Source organism: Pteropus alecto, unplaced genomic scaffold, assembly GCF_000325575.1.
Source record: "Pteropus alecto unplaced genomic scaffold, ASM32557v1 scaffold479, whole genome shotgun sequence".
Lineage (NCBI taxonomy): Eukaryota > Metazoa > Chordata > Mammalia > Chiroptera > Pteropodidae > Pteropus > Pteropus alecto.
This window is the reverse complement of record NW_006492031.1, coordinates 1,520,652-1,547,986: the sequence shown is the minus strand read 5'-3', so window position 1 is coordinate 1,547,986 and position 27,335 is coordinate 1,520,652. Positions and strand designations below refer to the sequence as shown.

General features: G+C 33.8%; 1 protein-coding gene across 1 annotated transcript; it reads left to right on the top strand.

Annotated features, from left to right (window-relative positions):
* The first annotated feature begins 9,098 nt into the window (after nucleotides 1–9,098).
* Nucleotides 9,099–26,249, top strand: BLID (BH3-like motif containing, cell death inducer). Its single transcript, XM_025041876.1, is given in 3 exon segments — nucleotides 9,099–9,132; nucleotides 24,898–25,059; nucleotides 25,062–26,249. Coding segments are annotated over 3 exon segments (288 nt in total). The 3' UTR covers nucleotides 25,154–26,249.
* Nucleotides 26,250–27,335: the final 1,086 nt, after the last annotated feature.

Below are 27,335 nucleotides of genomic sequence, written 5' to 3'. Positions count from 1 at the left end.
CTTTTTATTATCTTCTATGACCAAGAAGCAGAGTTTTCTCATCAATCAATATAGTTTTTTTTTTTTTAAACAAAATCACCATGTAAGATATATGACTAATCAGTTTAAAAAATAAAGATTATATTCTACTTAATGTAAAATTGTTCTAAATGCAATGCAATATTTCTTTAAGAGTTATAAATTATTCAGAATCCTGAATGCTTTAAGATCAACATTATAAAGCTAAATGTTGTTAATTGACATGTAGAAGTACTAATTATAGACCTAAACTTGGCAGAATATTTGTTAAACTAGATTGTACCATTTATGTTCTATGGCTTAAGTTGGAAACTCATTTTAATATTGACTGCTTTATCTCATCTAATGGAGAAATGCCAAAATATTCTGTTGCAAATTAAACACTACTCTTAACCAATGTACCAAAATATTTAGTTCTGAATACAGCACATATATTATCCTGTGAACTCGTATGGCTTTAAATTTAGCCAGCTCTGCTGGTATTCTCTGTCTTGCTAGATCTTCTCTCTGCATTTTCCCATCCTGTTCTGTGTTCTCAGCAGTTGATCTTTATAGGCTTCCTCAGTGATCCTTTTTGCACTCTGGCTTCCTAATATGTTCATTAAAAGATAAGCACCAGTAGGAGTCCCAAGGGAAAGTGGAGAGAGAGGTCAGGGTACTTAATCAACCTGCCTTTCTTCATGCAGGACATGGGACTGATCTGACTTCATTTCTTACTGAAGAAGGCCACTTCTTACAGTTCTAGTTCTCTCCTCAGTTTCTGATAACTATCCCCACTCCTGTTCTCTCAGGCTTAGGTGTGGTAATAACTTCTTTCTATTGTTAGTCCTAAGACACTTCACCATTTACTGTTGGTCTCTCTGGACTCTACCCAATCTTTGTAAATAAAATTGATGCTTGAAGAACATGGGTTTGAGCAGGTTCACTTATACATGGATATTTTTCAATAAATATGCAGTTGGCCTTCTGTATCCCCATATTTGCATTGAGGTTAAACCAACTGCAATTGCAGAGGGCCGACTGTATGCATTGTTTTATTGCATTTTATATGAGGGACTTGAACATCAATGGATTTTGGTATCTGTGGGGAGTCCTGGAACCAATTTCCTCCACCCTGGATACCAGGGATGACTGGGGAGTCAAAATCTATACTTTGATGTTTGACTGTGTGAGGGTCAGTGCCACATTGTTCAAGGGTCAACTGTAATCCTTTTGCTAAACTTTCCTCAATTTTCCCATCAGAATGTACTATTTTCTTGTCGGGACACTGAATTTCTAGCTAAAGTCATTATAAGCTAGATAACAGAAATTAATCACTCAATTTCCACCCTGTGTGGGGGATGAGGGAGTAGATATTTATGTTGTCTATAATACAGTAAGGGTAAGGGCCATGTATAATACTTCCTTTATAATTCTTTGCAATACCTGCAAAGGATTTAGTTCACAGTGCATGTTCAGTTACTGAATTCCTCTGAAATCTTCAAATTTATTACAGGCCTAAATGGAATGTAAGCTCTTAATTTAGGATGTAGACTTCAAGAAGTCAAGAACTTTATTTTTTAAACAGCATTTTTAATAATTTCACATGACATAATTATCATAGTCACTTTGAAAATTCTAAGTTGATAAAAATAGAAGATTTACTTCATGGGTTAGGTTGATTTTAGTTAATAGATGAAAAAATTACATTAAAATATTTAGATCTAATTTTCCTTTTACATTACCACCTCATTCCATATTGACATGGTGCAATAAGATATTTTGAGAAAAGAATATATATATATTTACTTTTGTGGCTTTCACTTCTTCAATAGTATTGATAATATTCTGAATATAATCTGGGTAAAGGTCTGTGGTTGAAATAGGATTTAAGAACTACAGAGTAAAGAGAATAGTTACCAAAGGCTTATCTTCACTATTTCTTTGGGGTACCTGTCGCTGATTTGCCTTTTGACTTTTCCCATAATGCCAAACTTCTCCATGCTTTAAATTTCAAAATTACTCCAAAATTATTTCAAATGAAATATAGCAAATTGAAATGGAAAATGCTTTGATTCATAAAGTCATTAAGTTGATATTATATTGTATTTTACTGTATTATTTTCCTACTTTGTGCAAAACAATGTTTTAATATATAATTGCTCTAAAACTGTGAAAATAGATTAGAAAAAAAACAGTTAGGAATTACTTGTCCTTTGATATTTTTTACTGAAAGGAAACTGCCTGGCTAGTTTCAAAGTGCAGATCCCTCACTGTTCATATTTTGCAAACAAGATCATTTCTTCAACAAGTAGAGGTTGTTGGAACATTGCCAACTCAGATAAGTTAACTTTGGTCTTCCAGATAAGGGAAACTGTTTAATGATAATTTTACTAGTCCACATGGGAAATGACCAAAGCACTATTAGATAAGTTAAAACAACAACAACAACAAAAAAAGCATGGAAAATAGTTTTGCCAACTGTTTCTTCTTGGCTTCTTGGCAAAGATCAGCAGTTATGTTTCCTATCTAGGGACTATCTCTTGTGGGCCAGACTGGATGATCTAATAGGTCATTATAATCTCTAAATACTGTGAATTTTATCCCCAAGTGAACTACATAGTTTATTTACATAGAAACACACTCACAAGCTTAAGGAAATGCAGTATGACTAATGCTAAGGAAAGTGAACCAGAATGACTCAAGTGACTTTTTTTCTAAATTGAGTAAGTAAATTAAAATCATAGACATTCTCTCTAGTCACGCCCCGCCCCCGCCACAAGCATCTCAATATGTAGATTTTAGATGTCAGAATTCCCCAGTAGTTATTTAGTTTTCTGCCACCAGCAAATTAAAAACAAGTTGTCCTGTTAAATCAGTAAACCATTGCCATGCTTATTAAAGAAGCTCTTCAATGGAGATTTGGTTTAATTGTTGTTTTAATTTCACATTCTGTCACAGGCACTTGGGAAATGTAAAATGTTAGGAATGATAGAATAATAAAAATTACTGGAAAAATACAAGCATGATAAAGCATAATTACTGTGCATTTAAACTTTACTAAGATTCTGTTTTTGTGCCTTGGGCTACATGTCTCTAGAAAATTGAAGCATTGAGAAGAATATCAATTTTTCCACCAAATAGTAGTTTCTTTGGGACTTTGTTGACATAGACAACATTTTAAAGAACTCTTTTTGTTTTCCTCTCTTCGTCTTGTCCAGACATTTCATATTATCCCTACAAGGTAATATTTTGTCTATCACAGTCTAAAAATCAAAACTGTTTGTATTGTTGATGTTTTTTTTATTTTAAAATAAAATCTCCTCCATACCTGACATTGCAACCTCTTTTTTATTTTCCAAGCTTTATTGAAATATAATAAACAATTAGTTGCTCATATTTACATTGTACAATTTGATGAGTTTTTTTTCAATTATAGTTAGCATACAACATATTAGTTTCAGTTATATAGCATAGTGATTAGAGCTCAAGTGATCACCTCACTAAATCTAGTACCCTTCTTCCCCCTTGCATATTTATTACAACTTTGTTGACTATTTTCCTTATGCTACACTTTATATCTCCATGATTATTTTGTAACTATCCATTTGTATTTCTTCCTCTCTTTGCCCTTCTTCACCATCCCCCCAACATCCCTCCTGTCTAGTAGCCCTCAAAATATTCTCTTTCTCTATGAGTTTGTTTCCATTCGTGTTGTCGTTGTTGTTTATTTTGTTCTTTAGATTCTACATGTCTGTGAAATCACATGGTATTTGTCTTTATGTGACTTACTTCATTCAGGGAATGCCCTCTAGGTCCACCAAGGCAATATCTTTTTCCAACCCCTCCTTTTAGTCTATGTGTGTCTTTTAATCTGAAGTGAATCTCTTGTAGGCACGAATGTAGGAGTCTTGTTTCCTTATCCATTCAGCCACCCTATCCTTTGGTTGCAGCACTTAATACTTTTCCATTTGAGGTACTTGTTGATAAAATGTAGTTATTACCATTCTTTATTCGTGATTTTGCTGCATGGTTTCTTAAAGGAGTCCTTCCAACATTTTCTGTAATAATAGCTTGGTGTTGATGAATTCTTTTAGCTTATTTTTGTCTGGGATGTGCTTTATCTTCCTTCAACTCCAAATGATAGCTTTGCTGGATAAAGGATTCTTGGTTGTAGATCCTGGGTTTTCATCACTTTGAATATTTTGTGCCAAGCCCCTCTGGCCTACAAAGTTTCATTTGAGAAATCAGCTGCCAGTCTTATAGGTGCTCCCTTGTAGGTAACTAATTGCTTTTCTCTTGCTGCTTTTAAGATTCTCTCTTTGTCTTTAACCTTTGGCATCTTAATTATAATGTGTCTTGGTGTAGGCCTCTTTGGTTCTTCTTTCTGGGGACTCTCTGAGCTCTCTGGGGTTGTAGATCTATTTCCTTCACCAGGTGAGGGCAGTTTTCCATCATTATTTCTTCAAATAGCTTTTCTACTTCTTGTTCTCTCTCTCCTCCTTCAGGTATCCCTATTATGTGGACGTTTTTACAATTAGTTTTGTCGCAAAGACTCCTTAAATTATTATTATATTTTTGGTTTATTTTTTCTTGCCACTCTGATTGGTTGTCCCTTGGTTTCCCCATCCTCCAAATTGGTGATTCGATCCTCTTCTTTATTCACTCTGTTGATTCCCTCTAATATACTCTTCATCTCAGATAGTATATTCTTCATTTCTGACTGGTTCCTTTTTATAATTTACATTTCCATTGTTATGTTTTCTATTTCTTTGTTAAAGTTCTCACTGAATTCATCTACACTTCCCATAAGTTCACTGAGCATCTTTACAACCAGTGTTTTGAACTCTGCATCTGTTAGATTGCTCGACTCCATTATTCCTGGATCTCTGTTCTTTTCTCTTATATGGTTTCTGCTTCTTTGTCTTCTCATTTTGGCTGCCTTTCTGTGTCTGTTTCTATGTACTAAACAAAGCTCCTAAGTCTCCTGGTCTTACTACTATGGCTTTGTGTAGTAGGTATCCAGTGGCACAGACCTGAGAGGGGTTCAACTGCAGGTCAAGTTTAGTCCAAGTTTGTGTCCCTAAGGGACCACCTGTTAAAATTCAGCAAGCAATCCAAAGATACTGTGCTTATAGTTGCCTAAAGAGGCCACGCCAGATACCGAGTTCAGCTGCCACCAGTGTGAGTCTAAGCACTGCTCAGCACATGGCACAGGACTACTGAGGATCCAACTGGATGTGGCTTGAGTGGGGCTGTGAGTTGGGAGAGGAGGAGTTTCAGGAAATCCTCTGGGTGGAGCAACCTCTGTTATCCAGTTAGATGTCGTCTCAGCTATGGCAGTGCTGTATAGCTGGGAGTGGGGAGAGCTCAACAGAGGAACAATGGATATCACCAACACTTCTGCCCAGGAGAAAGCCTTGTCTCCAGCCTTCGCTTCAACAACTCAGTGTCCCCCTGTATGTCCCTGGTGCCCCTCCCCCATTCCCAAGCAACCAACAGGGCACTAGTGCTCAGAGCAAGTGTGTCTGTCACTGCGATAGTCTGGTCATGGACACATTCCCTTTAACAAGATCTTCAGTGGCAGGCTGCTGTTGCCAGAGCCTCTGTCCCACTCGGAATCATGCAGACTCACATCTTTACCTGTCCTACCTCCTCCTGTTGCAGAGTGATTCCTTATTTTTCTCCCTAGTTTTAGGGGTTATTCATATATACTCCAGGCGACTCTGCTTGCTGTTTGCACCGTGTTTCTGTCACAAATTTAATGTGGTCATAAGAGCAGATGAACAAAGCCTCTATCATCTATGCCATTTTGACTTTCTCTCTGGTATTTGTTGACATTGCGCCCTCTTAAAAATAAATATAAGGACAGACAAGAGATCTCAGAGGGCTCAGAGTTTCTCAGCTGATTACTTGCTTGCCCAACTCACTCTGGCATACTTAGGTTAGAAGAATGTAAGGAAGATATACCAATTAAGAAGACAAATAACAAAACCCTCATGTTACCAATGGATTATGTTCCTAAGACAATTGGATAAACTTCAGGTCATTATTTTCAGAGGACGTTTCTGGATGCTGATCTTATCTGATAAAAATGGTCATAGAGAGGAATTCTGTCTGGATATTCAATGATTGGTCTTTTCTATTTTTTTTCATGATTTCTGCTTTCAGAGTCCTGATTTACATTTTAAAATCCTTTCTATTTCAGCACAGTGGAGAAAGGTCATATAAAAATAATGTGTAGTTTCTGACATCCTATATCTTATTACACAGTTTATTATGTATTTTTTATCCTTAAACTAAAGCATTTCTTTAAAAATAACCATTTTTTTACAGGCTGTCTGATAGTACATGCTAAAAACCACAAGAAGACACTCCTAACTCCATCTGTGCCACGTGTAGACATCTCTCAGGGTTACTTCCCACAGTAAATTCAATATGGGATATAATACATTTTTTTCACTCTGTAGTCTTACTGTTTAAGTGAAAATATCTCCCTCATTTTACTAACTTATCTCAGCTTAGTGTCTTATTATACATGCTACCTATGATTTATCTTTAATCTCAATTATTTAGTTCATGCTTTGAAATTGCCCTAAAACTTATATTTCTACTGAGGGCTAAGTTCATGGTTGAGGATACATTTGTTTTGACTGCTTTTATCTTCCAAAGTCTAGCTTAAAAGTCGCTTTCTTTCTTTCTGTTTCCCTCTCACCTCCCTCTGGCAGATCTTTCTTTTGTGACCACGTAATACTTTGTTTTAACAGCTACCCTTTTATATGAGTTTTTGTGAATTCTTTGATGAGAAGGACAACAATTTAACCACTCTTTTATTCCCAGGCTGACACATAATTGTTGCTTAATAAGTGTTGATTCACTTGACAAAATTTTCTTTCAGTAAACAATTTTTGATAGGCATATGATTTAGGAAACGTTAAACTCAAGTAACATGTGTACCCCACATTTAAGTTCTCTTTTGCATTCTGTAGCATCCATAGAAATTTCTCCTTTCATTTTGCTATTGTTTCATTGCACAAGATTGAATCTGAAATAGGTTCAATAGCCAAGTCAAAATAAGTACAACTGAGGCTTGGCTTTTAAAATTTTCTTAGGATGTTGGGAGTTCCCAGAAATTAAAAGGTTCATTAAACTATGCATATGTAAAATAAACCTCAAAGAGAAATGTTTTAATGCTTGTCAGAACAGAATTGACTAAATTTTATGACTTAATTTTTATTTTGGTATAATCACGAGTAGTGTCCCTGCAGAGGAACAAAACTGACTGGGAAGAAATCTTTCTTGATATACCCTTTTCTGAATTGTTATTGAGTGTAAATAAAACTATCATGATGAATGGTTTTGCTTTGAGGTTACTAAGATTCCCAGTTGTTGTAGCTTCCTACTGAACTACATTTCTAGTATAGTTTTTCATGGCTTTTTAAACTAAAGAATGTATTTTATGATGATAGTAGTAGTGATAGCAATGATGGTGATTTCTTTCATTAGTATTTACTGTACAAATACAATAGACAATAAATACTGAGTTATTTTATTCTCTTAATCAAAATTAAACAGTCTTTCAAATAAAGTGATATACCATTACAGTATTAACTATGTCTAGCAATGTCGTTTCACTTTAAGCGTTCATTGAATATAATTATTCTTAAGTTATATTTTATTTTTTAATTCCAGAAATGAAATAAATAAATCTGTCAATCTGGAAAGATTTCAATACAACCCTATCTAAAGAGTTAAAGCTATAATAGTTAACCATTCATTTTGTTCACTTTATCAAATAATTGTTAATTTATTACACTTCTATTCTCTGTTCCCCTACATCTATTTCACATTTTAATTCATCAATAATATGGGCCATTAACAATGTGCTATACTTTGTTCAACTTTCTCTTTTGTACATAGATCATCTTATGTATATGTTATTTACATTATATACATACCCATATTAGGCATACACGGTAGTTCCCCTTATTTGTGGTTTTGCTTTCCACTGTTTCCGTTAACCATGGTCAACCACAGTCAGAAAACATTAAGTGGAAAATTCCATAAATAAACAATTTATTAAGTTTTAAATTTTATTCCATTCTGAGTAGTGAGATGAAATCTTGCTCTGCCCCATTCAGTCCTGCTTTCATGTAAATTATCCATTTGTTCAGCATATCGACATGGTGCAATAAGATATTTTGAGAAAAGAAGACAGAGCCCACATTCACATAACTTTTATTATATCATTAAAATTGTTCTATTTTATTATTAACTGTTAATCTATTACTGTACCTAATTTCTAAATTAAACTTTATCATAGATGTATGTATAGGGAAAATATAGTATATATAAGGTTCAGTATTAACCATGGTTTCAGGCATCAAACTAGGGGTCTTGAAATGTATCCCCCATGGATAGGGTGGAACTACTGTACTAGATATATATCACATTTATTTATTCAGTTAGTAGATAGAACTCTACTGAGCATTTATGCTAGGCACTGTGGTAAATGTAAGATAGATATATTTTCTACCCTCAAAGATCTTGAAATGTAGTAAGGAGAATAAAATAATTACAAAATAACTATTCATAAATACAGATGCATTAGATACAATTCTGAAGTGCTATAGTGAGTCAGAAGAAGAGGGAATTTCCAATTGTAGAACCAGAGAAGGCTTCATGGAAGATAGGTATTTTGATTTGGTGCTTGAAGAATGGGTAAGATTTTGAGGGACAGAGTTTGGGAGCAAAATATTCCCAATAAAGGGAAAAGTGTAAATAAGGGGCTTGATTGGAGAGAAGTTTGACCTATATTGAGAACAGAAATAGTTCATGTGGGCCTACACATAGTGTGTGAATTGGTTTAATATATGAAAAGTCTTGATTCAGCTGTGAGGCAGCTCAGGCGAGGCAACTCTGATGTTATAGTTCAGGCCGCGGGAAATGCAGTCTTTGGTGGAAACTGAAAGATAACTCCTTTGAGGAAGAGGCAAAGCTGGATTATTTAGAAAAGAGTGGTTTCCCCAGTCCTAGAGTGGTCCATTTCTATGCAAATGAGGACTCTAAATTTTCACAGTTTGATTGGTCCAAATAGCACCATGCTGATTGATCGGAATGGAGCCGCGCTGATTGGTCAGTGCAAATGCATATGAAGATATAGTTCCTCAGTTCTGATTGGACAGGGTAACTTTTAGTCCCGTTGGTCAAATTTCTACCCTAGATGCTCTCTTATAAGGGTGAACTTAGACAGAAAGAGCACAGTGCAAGAGGCTTGTCTCAGTCTGTGGCTTTTCCCTGAAATGCAGAGTGCATGGGAGGCCCATGTTTAGCAATGACTATTAGAGAATGTTTACAAATTTAAGCCCAATTAGCCACCAGGAGCTTTTCTTAACAGGCACATTTATTCTTGGGATCAACCCAAGTAATCTGAAATCATTTCATAAAGGGACATGAATGGCATGTAAAGGTGTTTGGAATTTTGCCAGATAGCTATGGGGAGAACGTTGGATGATTAACTGTCTACTTTAAAATGATTAATTAGCTTTTAAAGTGGGCAGGGCAGAATGTAAGAGACTAGTTAAGAACTTACTACCATAGACAAGTGATCTATGTATCCCTCTGAACTACAGTATTGGCAGTATGTGTGTAGAAAGAAGAGAATGTTTGGCAGATCCAGTCAGTGCAATTGGGATTCAACAGTGGATAAATAGGAATAAGAGCAGTAAAGACTTGCTGAAGGTTGATTAAGTAAATTATTATTATTTTTTTAAAACAATATGTGAATTTTGCAGAAATACTTGGCAGACCAGGAATAAAAAAAAAAAAGAGGAAACAAAGGATGATTACTCTAGAACATAGTTCGGAAAATTTAAAAAAAATGTGAAAGGTCAAAAGATAATAGATCTTGTAGTGCTAGTGAAAACATAACTGAAATGACTTCATAAGCGGTACCAATTAAGTAGAGATAAAGTTTAAGTACAGCTAGAAGAGAGTAACTGGCTGGGGAATAGGTAGGAATTTTGAAGTATTTATGTCACAAATAGAAATTGAATTGATTGAATAGAAGTGAAGAGTGGATATGTGATCACCAAGAGAGGATTTCCTGAAGGTTAAGCAGTTTCAGATAATGGTGAAGTTCAGGTTGTGGCTATGTTTACTGAAGACAAAAATGTAAAGTAGATAAATATCATTTTATAAGGCCAGGATTTTTGAAAGGTACTCAGTGTAGACAGAGTTGGGGAAAAAACTATAAATTGTGATAGAACTAAATTATAAAATTAAAATACCCTGTTACTGAATGAAAATTCAGAGACAGATTTCCATGGACTGTCTCCATCTCTAAAAAAAATTGTGATGCTAAAATGTGCAAGTCTCAGTGAAGAAGCCCCACTCTTTCTGCCAGGTTTTGAAAACTGAAGAATTGTCAGTTATTTTCTAATTCTTCAGGAATTCAATGCAAATATTATTCTTACTCTCTTATTCACTAAAAGCAAGGACATATAAATTTACAGTCACTAGATGTATTTAAAGGTACAGTTATTAGATGTGTTTCAACTCCATATTTGAAAATTCTCCAACTCACTAAAATGTATTTATTTGAAAACCCACATTAGTACTGGCAATACTTTTATGCTCATTGCAGACATGGACAGAGCAATGAAAAATTTGTGTCAACTGAAACACACATTCCCAGCTGAAGTCAAACAAGGCAATGCTCTGCCTTCTTGTTATAGCTCTCATACTGTGTCTTCTTTGAGATCTATTTAGTATCACATTTTTTTGCATTTTTGTACTTTTTGTTGATGATTTCACTGTTTAAAATGGACTCCAGGTGTAATGCTAAAGTGCTATTTAGTGTCCATAAGCACAATAAGCTGTGATGTGCCTTATGAAGAAAATGCATGTGCTAGATAAGCTTCATTCAGGCATCAGCTATAGTGCTGTTGGACATAAGTTCAATGATAATGAACCAATTGTACATATTAAATAAGTTGTCTTTAAGCAGAAATACACATAAAACAAGGTTATGTATTGATCAGTTGGTGAAAATATGACTAGAGGCTTGTAAGAAACCAACCCTGCATTTCCCCTAAGAGCAATTCTTCAGTATTCACTAATTCAGTGTTTGCAGCAACTCTATGGAACATAAGTACCACAAATAACAAGAATTGACTGTATCTTTTTGTTTTGGTTAAAGGTAGCTGTCTTAGTTGTTTGGCCACACTCAAGTTCTTTATCTCTAATGATTATTCCCTCTTAGAAGCATATCAACTTTGCCTAGACACTATTCTCTTGTTAATTTGTCAATGAAACCAAAATATAATTTATTTTTTATTTTAAAATAATTTTTGACTTACAGACAAGTTGCAAAGAGTATGGTGTTCATTTAGATTACCTAATGTTAACATCTTCATAACTATAGTATAATTATTAAAACCAGGAAATTAACATTGTTATACTACTACTAACTAATCAACAGACCAACTTAGAGTTTCTCCACTTTTCCCCTTAATGTCTTTTTTCTAGTTCAGGATCCAATCTGGGATTCCACATCGCATTTAGTGTCATGTTTCCTTAATCTCCTTCAATCTGTAAAAATTCTTCAGTCTTACTTTGTCTTTCATAACCCTGACACTTTTAAAGAGTACTGCTAGTCAGATATTTTGTAGACTGTTCCTCAGTTTGGATTTATGTGATGTTTTCTCACAATTAGATTGAGGTCACTAACTTTCAGCAAAAATGACACAGAGATAATTTCAGTAATGTCAACATGTTGTCTGACTGGTGATGTTTAATTTTGAAACATGTGCCATGTTTCTCTATTACAAAGTTACATTTTTTCTTCTTGGTGATTAATAAGTGGAGTATTTTTTAACGTTAAAATTTTCTAGATTATTTTTCAATTAATCGGCAAGTATCTTATTGCTAATTAGTTCAGTATTGAGCATGATAATAAGTAATTGGCATAATTTTTAAAGAATATTCTTTTATTCATTGAGAACTGACAGTCTAGCTGAGGAAATAAGTATGGCACAGATTAAACAACATTACATGAGTAAAGATATAGAGAACTACATTGTGGTAAATTATATAGCACAGAATATAAGAGTTATAGGAATGATTAGGGAAGGCTTCCTGTGGAAAGTGGGAACTCCTGCTAGACTTTGAAGGGTAGGTAAGGTTTTCCTAGGTAGAACTTCATAATTAGCTGAAATATATTGACTCGGCTCCTTAGGAGCAGTTATAGAAGCCCAGAGTATATGGATAAAAAACAGAATCCCTACCTTCAAGGAGCTCCCACTCTACTGAAGACAAAGATGGCTATGAATCAAGAGCACGTACAACTAATATTGTATAGAGAAGAGAGAGTATTTCAGATATGTGGCAGCAATGTTACACCTTAGAGATGAAAAGAAGATAACCTTCAGATTATCTAGTCTAATTCTCTGCACTCTAAGAATGCCAAGAAAAAAAAAGTTCCTGAGATGATGTCACTCAATCTATACTTAACTATTTCTAGTGACAAGAAGTTAATTTCTTAAGATATCTTATTTCACTGGTTTATGTCTTTTACTGACAGAAAAATTTCTATTGAGCTAAAATTTACTTCCTCCAAACTTTCACCAATGGGTCTAGTTTTTCCCTCCTTTTGCTATAGAAAACAATCCTACTCTCTTTTTTAGGATAGTCCTTTAAAACATGGACACTATGTCCTTTCTTAATGCCTCCATCAAGTTAAACATGAAAACAAATCTAAGTACTAATGTGATTTCTAGATCCTACACAATTCTTCATGTATTTGTTTATCAATTCATATAACAACCAGAATTGAAAATACTCTCAAACTATCCAATCCGTGAAGAACACAATGTAACTTGTTCTAGACAGTATAATTCTATTAACATGGCCTAAGAGTGCTTTTGCTCTTTTAGAAGCAAAACTGTTGACTCGATTTGTAGTTCTCTTATAAATAATCCATTCCTCCTCACTCTACTTCCATGTGCTCACCCTCATCCTGATCTATATCCCTGGAAATATTTTGTAATAAGTATTATAAGAGGTCTTCCCTATTCAGTTCAGTTGTACTTTTGAACCTAACATTCAAAACTTATTTACTTCTGTTGTATTTTGTGATCTTCACTTTGAGCTATTGTTGGAGTTCTTTTTGAATTTGATCTTGTTATCTTGCATAGCTTCTATTTTCCCTCACTTTTAATATCTATAAATTTGATAAAAATGTAATCTATTTTCATCCCAAGGCTTTAATGAAACAAACAAGACAGAGTCAAGAACAGAGCTCTTGGACGAGCCATGTATGTCTGATCATTTCACAATATAGAAAGCTCCCACCTGCACTATCATGCAACCTCTGTGTTTCCCGCTAGAGAGACATGTGGGGAGGGAAGAGCAGGACATGTGCTGCTCTTGACAGTGCTGAGCTCAACCTAACTAGAGCCCAAGGTGACATGTTGGCTAGCAGTTTCAAATCAGATTATACTTCAGAGAAGATGGGTCACGTTATGTCATATCTTACAAGTGAGATGACTTAATGATGTGACAATCATTGATACTAATGACAATAATTCTGTATTGTTTCAATGCTTGTGGAGTTTCTTCTTGTATGCATGGTCTTATAGATATGAAATGGTCTTATAGATATGAAATGGTACATAATAGGTTGCCAATAAAGATTTGAGACTAGGGAATAACAAAATAAAAGCAGAATTTAAAATATTGTTAATGGAACTCAAGATTGACTGGATGGGGAAGAAACTAGAGAGAGGGAGGCTAGTAGGGAAGCTGTGGGAGTTATCCAGGAAGTGAGGAGGCAACGAAATTAGACAGACAACAGTGAAAAATGGAAAGGAAGCAACAGATAAAATATACGTTTCCTCAGAAGAGCAATAGAATTTTGCAACTAAAAATGGATTTGGGGAGGGAGGAGGTCAGGCAAATCAAAAATAACTCCCACATTTTAAATCTGGAAGAATGATGGTTCAGTAGGCAGAAGCAAAGGAATTGGTAGAGAAAATTTTGTTCAAAGTGAGATTGGTTTTGTTTTTGTGTTTAACTTTATGGTGATAAAAGACAAGAGTAATTCTTAGATGAGAGACTAAGTTTGAAAAATCATCATCCATTAACATAAAGAGAAGGGTTTCTATGGAATGCTATATACAAGTAGAAACATAAATGACTTCTGTGGCATAGCAGAACTGTAGGATTACAGTAGCTGTCAATACCTCTTGGTTTCCTGGCACATGAATGGTATTATTATAAAAGTAATAAATATTGTTTCTGATTAAACCAAGGATTTTTTAACTGCAAATCCATTTAAAATGTTGCAAACGGTAAATGTGGTTATGAAAATCTTGGAAATTGAAATTAGTTAAGATAAATTATATACAAATCATAAAATGAGTCATAGGAGTAAAGTTTTGGATATCTCATTCTTTAACCATCAGAGATATTCTGACAAAGCTATATACATACTTCTAAAAAGAATATTCTACTTTTTTTTCAATGACTGCTCAATTTATAGTCACTCTATCCACTCCCAACCCACGAATAAGTGCAAAGAGAGAATGAAAAGATATTAACTTGTAGCCCCATTAATCAGAAAAGACCCTGTTATTAAGTTCTCGATCATAATAATCACTAGATATTCATCAAGCACCTGATCGTGCTTATGTTAAGTATGCACTCACTGGGCAAAGGTCACATGGGCTTTCCCTCTCTGGATATGTAGACCCTACATGCAAGAGCAAGAGAGAAAATAATGTAAAATGGTCAAACAAAATTATATTAGCAATGTTTCAACTATCCTATTTTATCAAGGAACAAAATGTTCTATTTAAGTAAATTTTCGAAAGAATAAAAACTCACCTATCTAATCATTATAGCAACTTCTACATTTCCAGCCTCTTTAAACTGTTTTCTGTACCTAACCTGATGATTAAGAATTATCCAATAAAAATTGCTATTGTTGAACTCTGTACTCTTAAAAGTCTTTCTTTGCTTTTTGCTTCTCAGTGGTTTCAGTAGCCATCTATTGACAGTTGCTTCCCTCTCTTCTTGTTCTTGTCCCTCAGTTGCTGCCCTGCTTCACTTACAGTTTGTTACTTCAAAACATCTGTAGGACTGGTTAACCAAGGTTGTCATAAATTGTAAGTGAAATGAGTCAATATACAATTCTGAGTAAGGGTCTAAAAGAAAAGCATATAACTTTATTGTGGAGACATTCAGCTTGCTACTTTGAGTGTTCAAAAGTATGATCTGCTCACTTCTGCATTCTAAGGTGGGATTTAGGAAGTTGAGGTTGAAGAAATACTGACCTCTGTGTAAGGGGACATGGTGTTTTGCTCTATTTACAGTTTAGATTATTAGGTCACAAGTTAGTACATACATTAAGGTTAGAAAGCAAAGTCTCATGTCTGGAAAGTGGAGAAACATAGACTTTCCTGTAATCAATCTGATGAAATAAAAATGTAGCATAATATTACATTATTAAAATAAAGATAAATATTCCACTCTAATTTTGGCTGCCCTCTTCCAAATACACACATATACACACAATGCTTTGTTAATTTCACTGGTGGACATTTTTATTCCATTAATGGAAATGCTGTCATTTTCAGTGCTTCTGAAGAGTACTGTCCCCTGTGAGTCACAGAACGGTGTTCTGAGAGGCAAGCATTGAAGAGTAAGCTAGGCACATGGACTTTGGTTAGAGATGGAAAATGAAAAGAGTCACTTTGAAGATCACGACTCATTACTGAAATATTAAGAAGTACTATGGTTGGCTCAGAGTGTAAGGGTTTGTGTTAAACTTCTCGAGGGCTATTTGTGAGTCCCTATCAATATCTAGGTGGGCTTTTCATGAGTCAGGTGATATGTAGCATTCTTTTCTTCCCTTGATATTTTTAGGTTCTTCTAAGAATGTGCATGTGGCCATATTCTTCATTCTTCAGACCACATTAATATTTAAAAAGAAATATTTTGAGATTTAAAACATAATTTCCAGATTGGCTCTTTTAAACTGATATAGAAATAATTTGATTAAAACCACCACTTAGATTACCATTAGTAATAGCAATAAGAAAATCTGTTCTTGAAATTAGAATACTGTTCGTATCTCCAGTGGGCCTTTTTATTTGTCTTTAATAGATCTGTGCAGAGTGCCTGAGAGAACACCATTTTCATTTTATACATGCTTACACTAGAACCCAGGAAGAACCAAAGACACAGGGTCATGCTGGGATGTGGATAGCAACACATCAAGGCTGTCTGGAAGGAACAAGACAGAAGTTCAATTAAGCAGAAAGAGTATGGTGGCAGCACACTAAGGTTCAAGTGCAGAGGAGTTATTTACAAAAGAGGACTAAGGCTAAGCAAATAGATATGGTCCCAAAATCTAAAGGTCAGATGATAAATAGGGATAGATTAGCAAGCAAAGCTGAAAATCAGTCTTAGAAATGGAAGGTTTCTTTCCAGCTTGGCTTTATGCTGTTTTCTGACATAGATAGCTTTAGGGCTTAAGGATTTAGTTATAGTCAGACAGAAGTCCAAAGATGAATCCTGCCCCTCAATGAGACAAGAACAGAAATACACAGATTGCCTTATGGTTGGTTCTATTTAAGCAGCACATTGAAACTGAACTTCTATTTCACTGCAAAATTTCTTCCATTAAATTATGAAATGGGTTGCAGTATTTGAAAAGCTTTTCCTTCATTTTAATTAAATGGTTTCAGAAAAGATTAGAGAGTTAATTTCTGTAAAGGATCTCAATAACACCATGAGAAGAAAAAAATCTTTCTGGAAAGCTTTTTTGTTTTTAAGAAAAATAATTTTAAATTAATTTTGCAAATGCTTGTGTAATCAGTGTAAAGAATACAGAGTTGTTAGGAAAACATAGCAAGTATTCCACATATATAAAATGTGTTGAAACATGACGTACTTCTCTAGGAAGAGACAAAGATCACATATCTAGGTAAAAACTCAAATTAAAACCAAGTGTAGAAGTTAATCTCTTCCCTCAAATAAACATGTTAAAGAGACTTTCTAGTAAGCAGTAGCAATCAATATCACTTTGTGATGTTGAAATAACTATTTCGATAATTTTAATTGCCTCTAGAATAATGACATGGAAGATGAGTCATAACATTTATTGACTGGCTACTTTGTTTACATTACTCTTTACCAAAACACCATAATTGAAGAAGTAATATTTTTATTTTACAATGAGGAAGCCATGAGTTTGAGAGGTTAAGTGATCTGTTTAATACCATACAACTACTCATATAAGTAGAGCCAAGATCCAATGCTAACCTGTTTCTTCCAAATTCAGAGCTTTTTGCACTATACCATTTAACCCACTTCCTTAACTGAGTAAATCTCATTATATTTGAATAAAATTGGCATTGAACACTGTCTGACAATTAACCATTCACTAAGCTGAGATGCTGATATTGCTTTGTGAGTGGGAAGGACAGTTGATTTCACTTATCATATGCTGGAAAAAGAGAAATTTGGCAAGACATTTTTGGTTGAGCTGATTAAGTACATACTCTCAATTCTTCACAAACTTCACTTTAATCAGTCTCCATAAGATTTTGTTCTAATAAGATTATAGAATATGAGGTAGTTTGAGGACCCTAGAGCTAAATATATTTGGCTCATCGTTCATTTTTGTTGTTGATTCATATTATTGGACTTGGATATTTTTCTTCTAAGTCCAATGTGCCCTTCTTACTTATTCTTGTGAATGTATCTACCCTATTCCTGATATAATATCAATGCAGATATTCTGATGGCTGAATCTAACTTTGTATTATCTAGAATAGGGGCATGTGAAATTTTATAAAGGACCAGAGAGGAAATATTTTAGGCTTTGCAGGTCACTCAACTCTGCTACTGTAATGAAAAAAAAAAAAAAACACAGTTATAGACAAGAGTAATGAATGGACAAGCAAGGACATAGGTTTGCTGACACTTAAACAAAAAGAAAGATGTTCATTTACTAACAAAAATGTACTGAAACCAACCCACATCTCCCTATATGTCATATAGAGTTCTTCCCAGTATATTGCAGAACATGGAAAAATGACAAAGCTCATCAGATCTTCAATCACAGAATGTCTCAACAACTATAATTGCACTCTTCTATAATTTGCCATTTCAGTCAAACATTCATATGAATCAGTCTTTGAAAGGTTGATTATATTATCCTTTTTTTTTCCTAGGAGAAGGAATCAGTGTGTCCTTTATTAAATATGTCTGGTTATTTCTTTAAAATAATATTCTAATATGCATTTCCTCTTCTAAGCAACTGTATTTAGAGGCCTTCTTTCGCCTTGATTTTTTTCATTCACATGCCCTTATCATATTCACTATTTCTCTTTCTCCTTGAAATCTTCACATTGTGACCACATTTTCCCACCACTTATTTATCTTTGGTTTGCTTATTTTTTGTTTTGACAATAGCCTACTCTTCATTGACTTTACTAATAGAGAGCAGGACATAGATAATCTAGAAACCATGGGTAGCCCACAAGTCACTCCTACTTTGGAATGCTTGCTCTGGTTTTAGGGAGAACAGATTTACCTTGATGATTGTATTCAGCTCAACCTAATATTAAAATTAATTCTAATTTCTGGGCACTTCATTGACCAAAGTGAATATAAGTGTGTCTCTGATTAAGAAAATTGTTTCATATAGATAATACTTATGCAGATAATAAGATATTTGAGTACATGAATAATGAAATAACAGTTGGCATGTCAATCAACAAATGTTTTTTGAAGTCCTACCAATTGTCATGGATGTGTATCATGTACTTCAATATTATTTGGCATTTCATATGTATTATTTTAACCCTTACGGCAAATGCATTACAAGGATAATTTTTCACACTAGGTTTTGAGAGGTAAAATGACTTTCCACAGGTCTCAAAAGATAAAGAAGGGTTGTGATTTGTACTCGGTGTTCTGATAATAAATCTAGCACTCTTTAAGCAGCTGCCTGTGGGTATATAGGTTCCATGCAACTCAAAAATATAATTTTATTCCTTATTTCTGGACACAGAGAAGACTGTGGATATAATACAAGACAGAATTGCTGCCTGGAGGGAATTTGTAAATTATTTTCTGAGATAATGCAAATATACATTCATACTTCTGTGCCTTTGTTCATGTGCTTCTCTCTGAAGAAATGTTTTGCAACCCCCACCTGCTATCCTTCCACTCATTATGTTTAGCAAATTTATTGATTTTTAATTTATATGCAACATTTACATGGAAGTGCATCCATTGAAAATATATAATTAATGAGTTTTGACCCAATCAAAACTCATTGATGAGTTTTGACAATTGATGAGCTACACCCATAAAGCAGCCACGAGGGTCAAGATACCGAATATCTTCATCAGCTCCAAAAGTTTCCTTGTGCCCATTTACAGTCTATTCTCCCTCTGGCCCTGGCCCTAAGCAAGTACTGATTTGATTTTTGTAGTTATAGATAGTTTGAATTTTCTATAGTTTTTTTGTAAATAGAATCATACACATGTACTCTTTTGTGTCTGGTTTCTTTCATTCAGTATAAAGATTTTGAGATTCATCCATGTTGCATGTGTAAGTAGTTTGTTCCTTTTTATTGCTGAGTAGTATTTCACTATAGTATGGATATGTCACAATTTTTTTTTTTTAATTCATTTATTGGTTGGTTGACATAGCCAGTTGTTGGCAATGTGAATAAAGCTGCTATGAACATTTATATATAGGTTTTTGTGTGGCTATGTTTTCATTTGGTAAACTCTAGGAGTAGAATTGCTGGGTCGTATGGTAGATGTATATTTAACTTTGTAAGAAAATGCCAGGTGTCCACACTGGTTTACCATTTTACATTCCTACTAAGAATATATGTGAGCTCCAGTTTCTCCATAGTCTGTGAAAACTTATTATTTCCAGTCTTTTAAATGTAGCCATTCTAATGAGTGTGTAGTCTTATCTTATTGTGATTTTAATTTGTATTTCCCTGATGACAAATAACTTTGAGCATTTTTTCTTGTGCTTACTAGCCATTCGTATATATTTTTCTGTGAAGTATTTGTTTAAATTCGTATCTTTTTTTTAAATTAGGTTTTCATTATTATTGGGTTTTATGAGGTCTTTATATATACTAGATACCAGTCTATCATGTTCTATGTATTGTAGATATGTTCTTTCAATTTGTGGTGTGTATTTTCATTTTCTTAATGGTGTCTTTTTTAAAGAGCAAGTTTTACATTTTGAACAAATCCAGTTTATTGACTTTTTTTTCTCTTATGGTCCATTGTTTCTGTGTCTTACCTTTGTTATCTTTGCCTATTCCAAAAATTTTGGGGATTTTCTTCTGTTTTCTTCTAGAAGATTTATAGTTTTAACTTTTACATTCAAGTCAATTGTTTTCTTTGAGTTAATTTTTGTGTGTGGTGAAAAATAGTTGCAATGCTCTTTCTTTTGCACATAGCTATCTTCTCCTAGCACCATTCGTTGAAATGACGTTCCCCCCCGCCCCCACTGAATTGCCTTGACGCTTTTGTCAAAAAATCAATTGGCCATATAGGTGTGAGTCTATTTTTAGACTCTATTATGTTACATCGATCTGTATGATTATCTACCCTCCAATACCACACTGACTTTATTATTATACCCTATAGTAAATCTTGAAATAAAGTAGTATAAAGCCTCCATTCTTTGTAAATTACTGTGAAAATAATGGAACGTTTGTATTTCTGTATCAATGTTAAAATTAACTTGCCAATATCTGCAAAAAAAAAAAAAACTTGCTAAAATTTTGATTGTGAGATTGCTTTGAATCTATAGCTCAATTTGGGTGGAATTGACATCTTAATGATGTTGGAATCTTCCAATCTATCAACCTGGTATATCTCTGCATTTTTTTAGGTCTTTAACTTTTTCCCAGCAGTAGTTTGTCATTTTCAGTCTTACACATTGTATTTGTTTCCTAGGACTGCTTACTATAATAAATTATCATAAACTGGGTAGTTTAAAACAACAGCATTTTATTCTCACTGTTCAGGAAGCCAAAAATCTAAAATCAAGGTATTGGCTGGCTGGTTCCTTCTAGATGCTCTGAGGAAAAATTTGTTCTATGCCTAGCTTTGGTGTCTATAAGCGATCATTGGCATTCCCTGACCAATCTCTCTGCCTCTGTCTTCACATGGTCTTCTTCTTCTATGTCTCAGTGTCTTCTCCTTTTCTCTCTCTTATAAGGACACTGCCATTGGATTTAGGAATCAACCTAATCTGGGATGATTTCATCTTGAGATCGTTACCTTAATTACATTTACGAAGACCCTTTAAAAAAAAAAGTTCTCATTCTGAGATTCTATGTAGACATATCTTTTAGGAGCCACAATTCAACTCAGTGTACACATATTTTAAAAAAATTATTCCTAAGTATTTATGTTTTATTATACTATTATACTATTATAAATGAATTTTTAATTTTTTCCAATAATTTGCCACTAGTATATAAAAATATAATTGATTTGTATGTATTATTCCTGCATGTTACTAAATGCAGTTATTACTTTTGGTCATTATTATATATATTCCCTTAGGATTTTCTACATAGACAAGCATGCTGCATTCAAGCAAAAGTAATTTTACTTTTTTTCTATCTATGCCTTTTGTTTTTCTTGTTTTATTATAATTGCTAGGATATCCAGTGAAATGTTGACTAGAAGTGGTAAGAGCAGGCATCCTTGCTTTGTACCCAATCTTAAAGAGAAATAATTTTATAGTTAATTGTTACGAATTATCTTAATGATAGGTTTTTTTAGAGTTTTTTTTTTTTTTTTTAATCAGACTAGGACAATTCCTTTCTATTCTTAATATGCTGAGAGGTTTTTTTTTTTCTTTTAAATCATGAATGAGTGTTGAATTTTATATTAAAAAAAGATTTTTTAACATATATTTAAATAATGATACTTGTCCCCATTTATTCTATTAATATGGTGAATTACACTGATTTTTAAATATAGAACCAATCTTAGTTTTTTGGAATAAATCTTAATTGGTAATGATGTAATTTTTGTATATTGTTAGATTTGATTTATTAATTTTAAAGAATTTTTGCATCTATGTTTATGAAGTACAATTTCTGTTATTGCCAATTTTATACATTAGCCTGTATTTAATTGTCCAACTTTGGTCAAAATGAGTTTGGAAAAGTTCTTTCTTTCTTTATTTTCTGGAAGAATTATGTAAGATCAGTACTATTTCTTACTGAAATATTTGATAGGAATCACCAATGATACTATTTGGATCTGGAATTTTCTGAGTGGGAAGGTTTAAATAATGAATTTAATTGCTCTGATATAAGGCTATTTAGACTTCTTGTTTCATCCGTGTCAGTTTTAGTAAGTTGTATTTTTCAAAAACTTTGTCCATTTTATCTAAGTTCTGACCTACTTATTTTTATAGATCTAGCCTAGATATCTTCTTTTCTGTAGAACCTTACTTGACACCTCCGATAGAAATGATTTCTCATCCTTTGTGCCACTGCTTTATCTAGTAGCATTTGTACCCTCCACCTTCCTTCAAGGTTATTTGTCCATATGTCTCTCCCTATACTAACTTAAGGGCCCTAAAATTCAGTGATTGCATCTTATATAACTTTGAGTCTCTGCCTCCTTGTATGGTGCTTGCCACATAATAGATACATCCATGCCTAATTTATCAAATTATTTCATTTATTGTTATTTAATTTATACTTACACAGGCATGTTTCTAACAGTAGATTTTAGCTTCTATTGCAAAAATGGCAAATATTATTCAATGTTCCTATTTATTCTATGTCATATACTTAGAACAATTTTTAAAACTATTGAATTGAATAGACTTACTTGTTGAACAGTACAGGAAAATCAGAATTCTATGAACTCAGAGAATAGAGATTAGATAGAAATAAGGAAAGCATGCATCAATAAAGGAAAATAACATTATTGAGTACTTACTATATATCAGACACTATGATACAAAATTTGTATTTCTTATCTCATTTAATCCTAAAATAATTACACTATTTAATTAAATAATTACATTATTTAATCCTAAATAATAGAAGATATTATTATCCCCATTTTACAGATCAGGTGTAGAAAAGTTGAATACTTTGCCTAAGTCCACTAAGTTATTAAGTTGCAGATCTAAGTTTCACATATACAAGTTTAAATGATCCTATTATCTATGTTCTTGGTTTCAATTGTACTTTTGCCCATTTGGTCTTCTATAAGACACCTAATGGATTTTCCCTGTATCTTTAAACTTTGATGGAATAGAATAGTCTATGGTCTCCTTAATTGAATGTTTGGATCACTATAAATTTAGAAAAATTCCAAAGTATTCCCTGCTTATAGCACAAAAATATGCAGAAGTAGCATAGAAGATCGAAAGCAAACTTATTTCAAAGTATGCTGTCCAACTCCCTGGCATTCATTTGATGATATCAGATGCCACCATTTTGGATGTGGCTAACTGGGGACATCACTGCTTCTTGAGTTTCTACCCAAATACCATAAGGGAAATGAAGAGATCAAGGCCATGATGGCTCAAGCAATCTTCATGGCTTGATGTGAAAGCAGAGGGTCATTCTTTAAAACAGATCTTACTTTTATGTCTGTTTCATATTGGTTCAGTTTAGAAAGCTCTGTGGGCTAATTTGCACAAAGCACATTCCTTCTCCTTATATCTTGATAAAAGATATGTGAAACACTAGATTCAATCACATTGCCTCTATGCTGCTACTAAGATGATTCCACCTTCAGACTCTTTTCTCTTTCAATGCAACAGTACTCTGTAAGTTACCTAGATCTGAGTTGCATATGATAACTAGGATTTTCTCAATTATAAATATGAATAATGCACCATTTTGTTAATACATCTTAACCAAAGAACTGGAAGGGAAGGCATGTTTTTCTATGATTCTAGACTATCAATTGAAGCAAAAGTTCTTCTTAAAGTGGAAAAAAAAGTATATATGTATGTATGTATGTATATATGTATGTATGTATTTGTGAACAATTTTGGGGTGAAGAACTTGCTACTTCTCCAGGGAAATTGTTTGCAAATATTGAAGAGACAGCTTAACAATTCACACTGATCATTCCCTGTGGTCTGCCATGACTAGGGTGATACTTTCATGTATTATAAGCATCAGACGAGGAAGCTGGATCAATTCTTTCCCTTGAAATTCTAGTCTGTTAGAATGACTCCCTTAGGCATCCACAGCTCTGAGTTCTCTCTGAGTAAGAAATGAAGCAAGTACTCTTAGGGCTGGTCACATTAGGGAAAATAAAATATAAAAAGCATCCCTGCCTTTTAAATGCTGGAGATAAGCAAGGGACTCTTTCTCACTTTTAGGTAGTAGATACAATTTCCTGTGCTCTGGGCATTAAACTTGTTGAAAGGACATTGTTGAGACTTAAAATTAATTAATAATGTTTATCATACAAATCTGGATGAATACTATCCTACACGAAGGTAAAGGAGAACAAAATCGAATAAATACATGCTCCTTTGGAAGCTGTTTTTGGTTAAGGGTTTTTAAGTAGCCACTTGAAGTCAAGAGGCATAGTAGGAGTTCGGAATAATAGAAGTTGGAGCAGAATATAACCATGTTCTTCCTCCTGCCTAACACTGGGCTTAGGCAAAGCACAGTCCATATAAGAGCTGCCTTATAAAAACTTGCTGAGTGAATGGAATGATTGAACTAATGGTTGTTAGATTCTGAACTTTCTTACATGGTAGTTTCAAATTGTGGTGAATTTGGTTGTACTCCACCTAGGTGTTGTAAGAGGCCAGGAAAAACCTTTCTATTTGATTCTAGGAGCTGAGAGAGTGCTCTATGCTGCCAGAGAAGACCAGCTTGTGACAGTTCTGTTTATCCAGAGGCAGAATGGACCATCTTACCCATTGTCAGTTTCAACAAAGAACCTATATTGCCTAAGGAAACAGTGTTTCCTCTTACAAGGTACAATCTAGGCTCCTCTGTCATGAGGGGACTGCTCTTGGAAATGCACTCCAGAGACTTTCCTATTTAACCAAGATACCAATTGCATTTCTACATAATTCCCCTGCTGAGGCTCTATGAAAGGAATGATTTGGGATAGATACAGCAAGATATTAGGACAAATTTTCCCTATTCTTCATGCTGCACAATACAGAAGTGAACTTGATTTCAAAAAAGACCCAGTGCTTTTCTAACCACTTTTACTCATAATGCTTTCAAATCACTGTCTTTAATTCAAATTGTGCAGAGAAACAGGGAAATGAAAAAAATGATAAAGTGGCTAGTAAAAAGTAAAATGACATTTAATTAAAACTAAGCTTGCAATTTCATGGGGAAAAAAATATATTTTGCTAGAAACAAACCAAGAAACAAAACCTTTGTGATTAAACCTCAGGGCAGCATCACTGTCCTCTTATGGTTTTGTATTTAATTTGTACATTGACAGTAGATATTTGTGATATTGTTAACAATCGCTGTACTAAATTGTAAACTCAGCATTGTGCATCATTTTAACCTTGTTTAGTCACAAGGCTTTCATTTTCTTTCTGTACTTTTGTTAAGCTTGTTTCTGAGTGTGGTTTATTCACATAAGCTTTCAATTTTAAATAACGTAATCCATTTATTTCACTAGCATCTTTATTTGCTTAAAGTGAAAAATCTCATTGTGATTGTGTTGTAAATAAGTCAATCCTTTCCTTCCCTTTATAGGAAAAGCTGTGGATGCTAAAAAAGAGAACTGAAAGAAATAGAAATTCTACTAGTCTTTTATGAACTCAGTTATTAGAGTAAGTAGAGCTAAACCTATGGGTGAGATGAATTGAAGAAAAGAAAATGGAAAAGGCATTTTTAGAGCTTTTACTTTAAGTCACTCCAATGTCCCCCTTCTCTACTTCTTTCCACTAATTTGATCCCACCCCTTCCCCACAGTCACAATCAAAAGCACAAGATAACTAAGAAGCTAAAAGGAAAATAAGAATAAGACTCTGTGTAATTTTTCCACAGTAATTTTATAAAGTCAGGGTAGAAAGACTCTGCCTGGAGAACATACTTTTACATTTCTAAAATTGTAGGAGTGATCCTGAAATCTCTGTAATTACTTTTCTGCACTTTTTATAAGAATGGTGTATGCATGTATACACTATACTTTTTAATACACATTTTAATATACATACATATGTACATTTTAATATATATTTAAAATGTGAGTACATATTTAAAATGCTTATATGTACATATGTATATGCACATACATTTTAAATATACACATACATTTAAAAAGTAAATAAGAGTAATTTCTTTAAATAATTACTAATACCAGAGAAAAATTCATCTAAAAATATTTCGTTGAATTTCATTATATGATACTCTATAAGTATCTTTAATAAGTCTTTTGATTCTTCTTAAAGAAGGAAATTTATGTGCAAAAGCCTAAAGTGACAGACGAAGGAATGGAAACCAGATATCCTGACCCAAGACCATAGGAAATCTTCCAAAGAGTCCTCTGGGTCATTCATGTGTGCTTCCTTTCGCAATCAACACTATTTTCAACAAGTGTGAATTCAGCAGAGCTGATGAAAGTCAAGTTAGCCAGAGACTGCTCGATTCCACTGGACTGTGGCACCATGTCCTCATGGTCATTGGAAGCAGTGTTGGTTTCTTCATCAGACAACATGACTAGGCAGGAGGCAGGGGTCAGGCTTTACTTCACGTTCACAGTGTCACATGAATGAGTTATCTATCCTTTCTGGACTTTCATTTTCCTTTGTGTTGAATAAGATGAACAACTCTTGCCTCTTCCCAACAACATGCTTTCTTATTGCCCCCAAATCATCTCAAACATTCATTTTTTCCACACTAAGATCAAGGGATTTTGGAGGTAGCTAATTGAGGATCCCCTGTTCGTGACTTAATCTACTATTGTTAGTTTCACCATTCTAAGATTCAACATTTTTCTTCTCTTCTTTTGTATATTTAGCCTCTAAATTGTTTTAACCATCAGATGATATGCTCTATTTATTTTTCTAAATTCAAATTCTATCTATATTATAACTGTTAAGAAAATATTCTTATAAGAGAATGGAATCTAGACAGAGAGAGGGACTATGCAGTTCTAGAGGAAACTATGCAAACTTCCCCAGAGGGAACTTAAGAGTTCATCTAGTCTAAACTCTCATTTTATAGTTGAGGGAGCTAATGATCTGAGAGGTAAAATGTCTCATCCAAAGTTACCATGACAGAGCTAAGCAGAGAACTCTATGTCTCT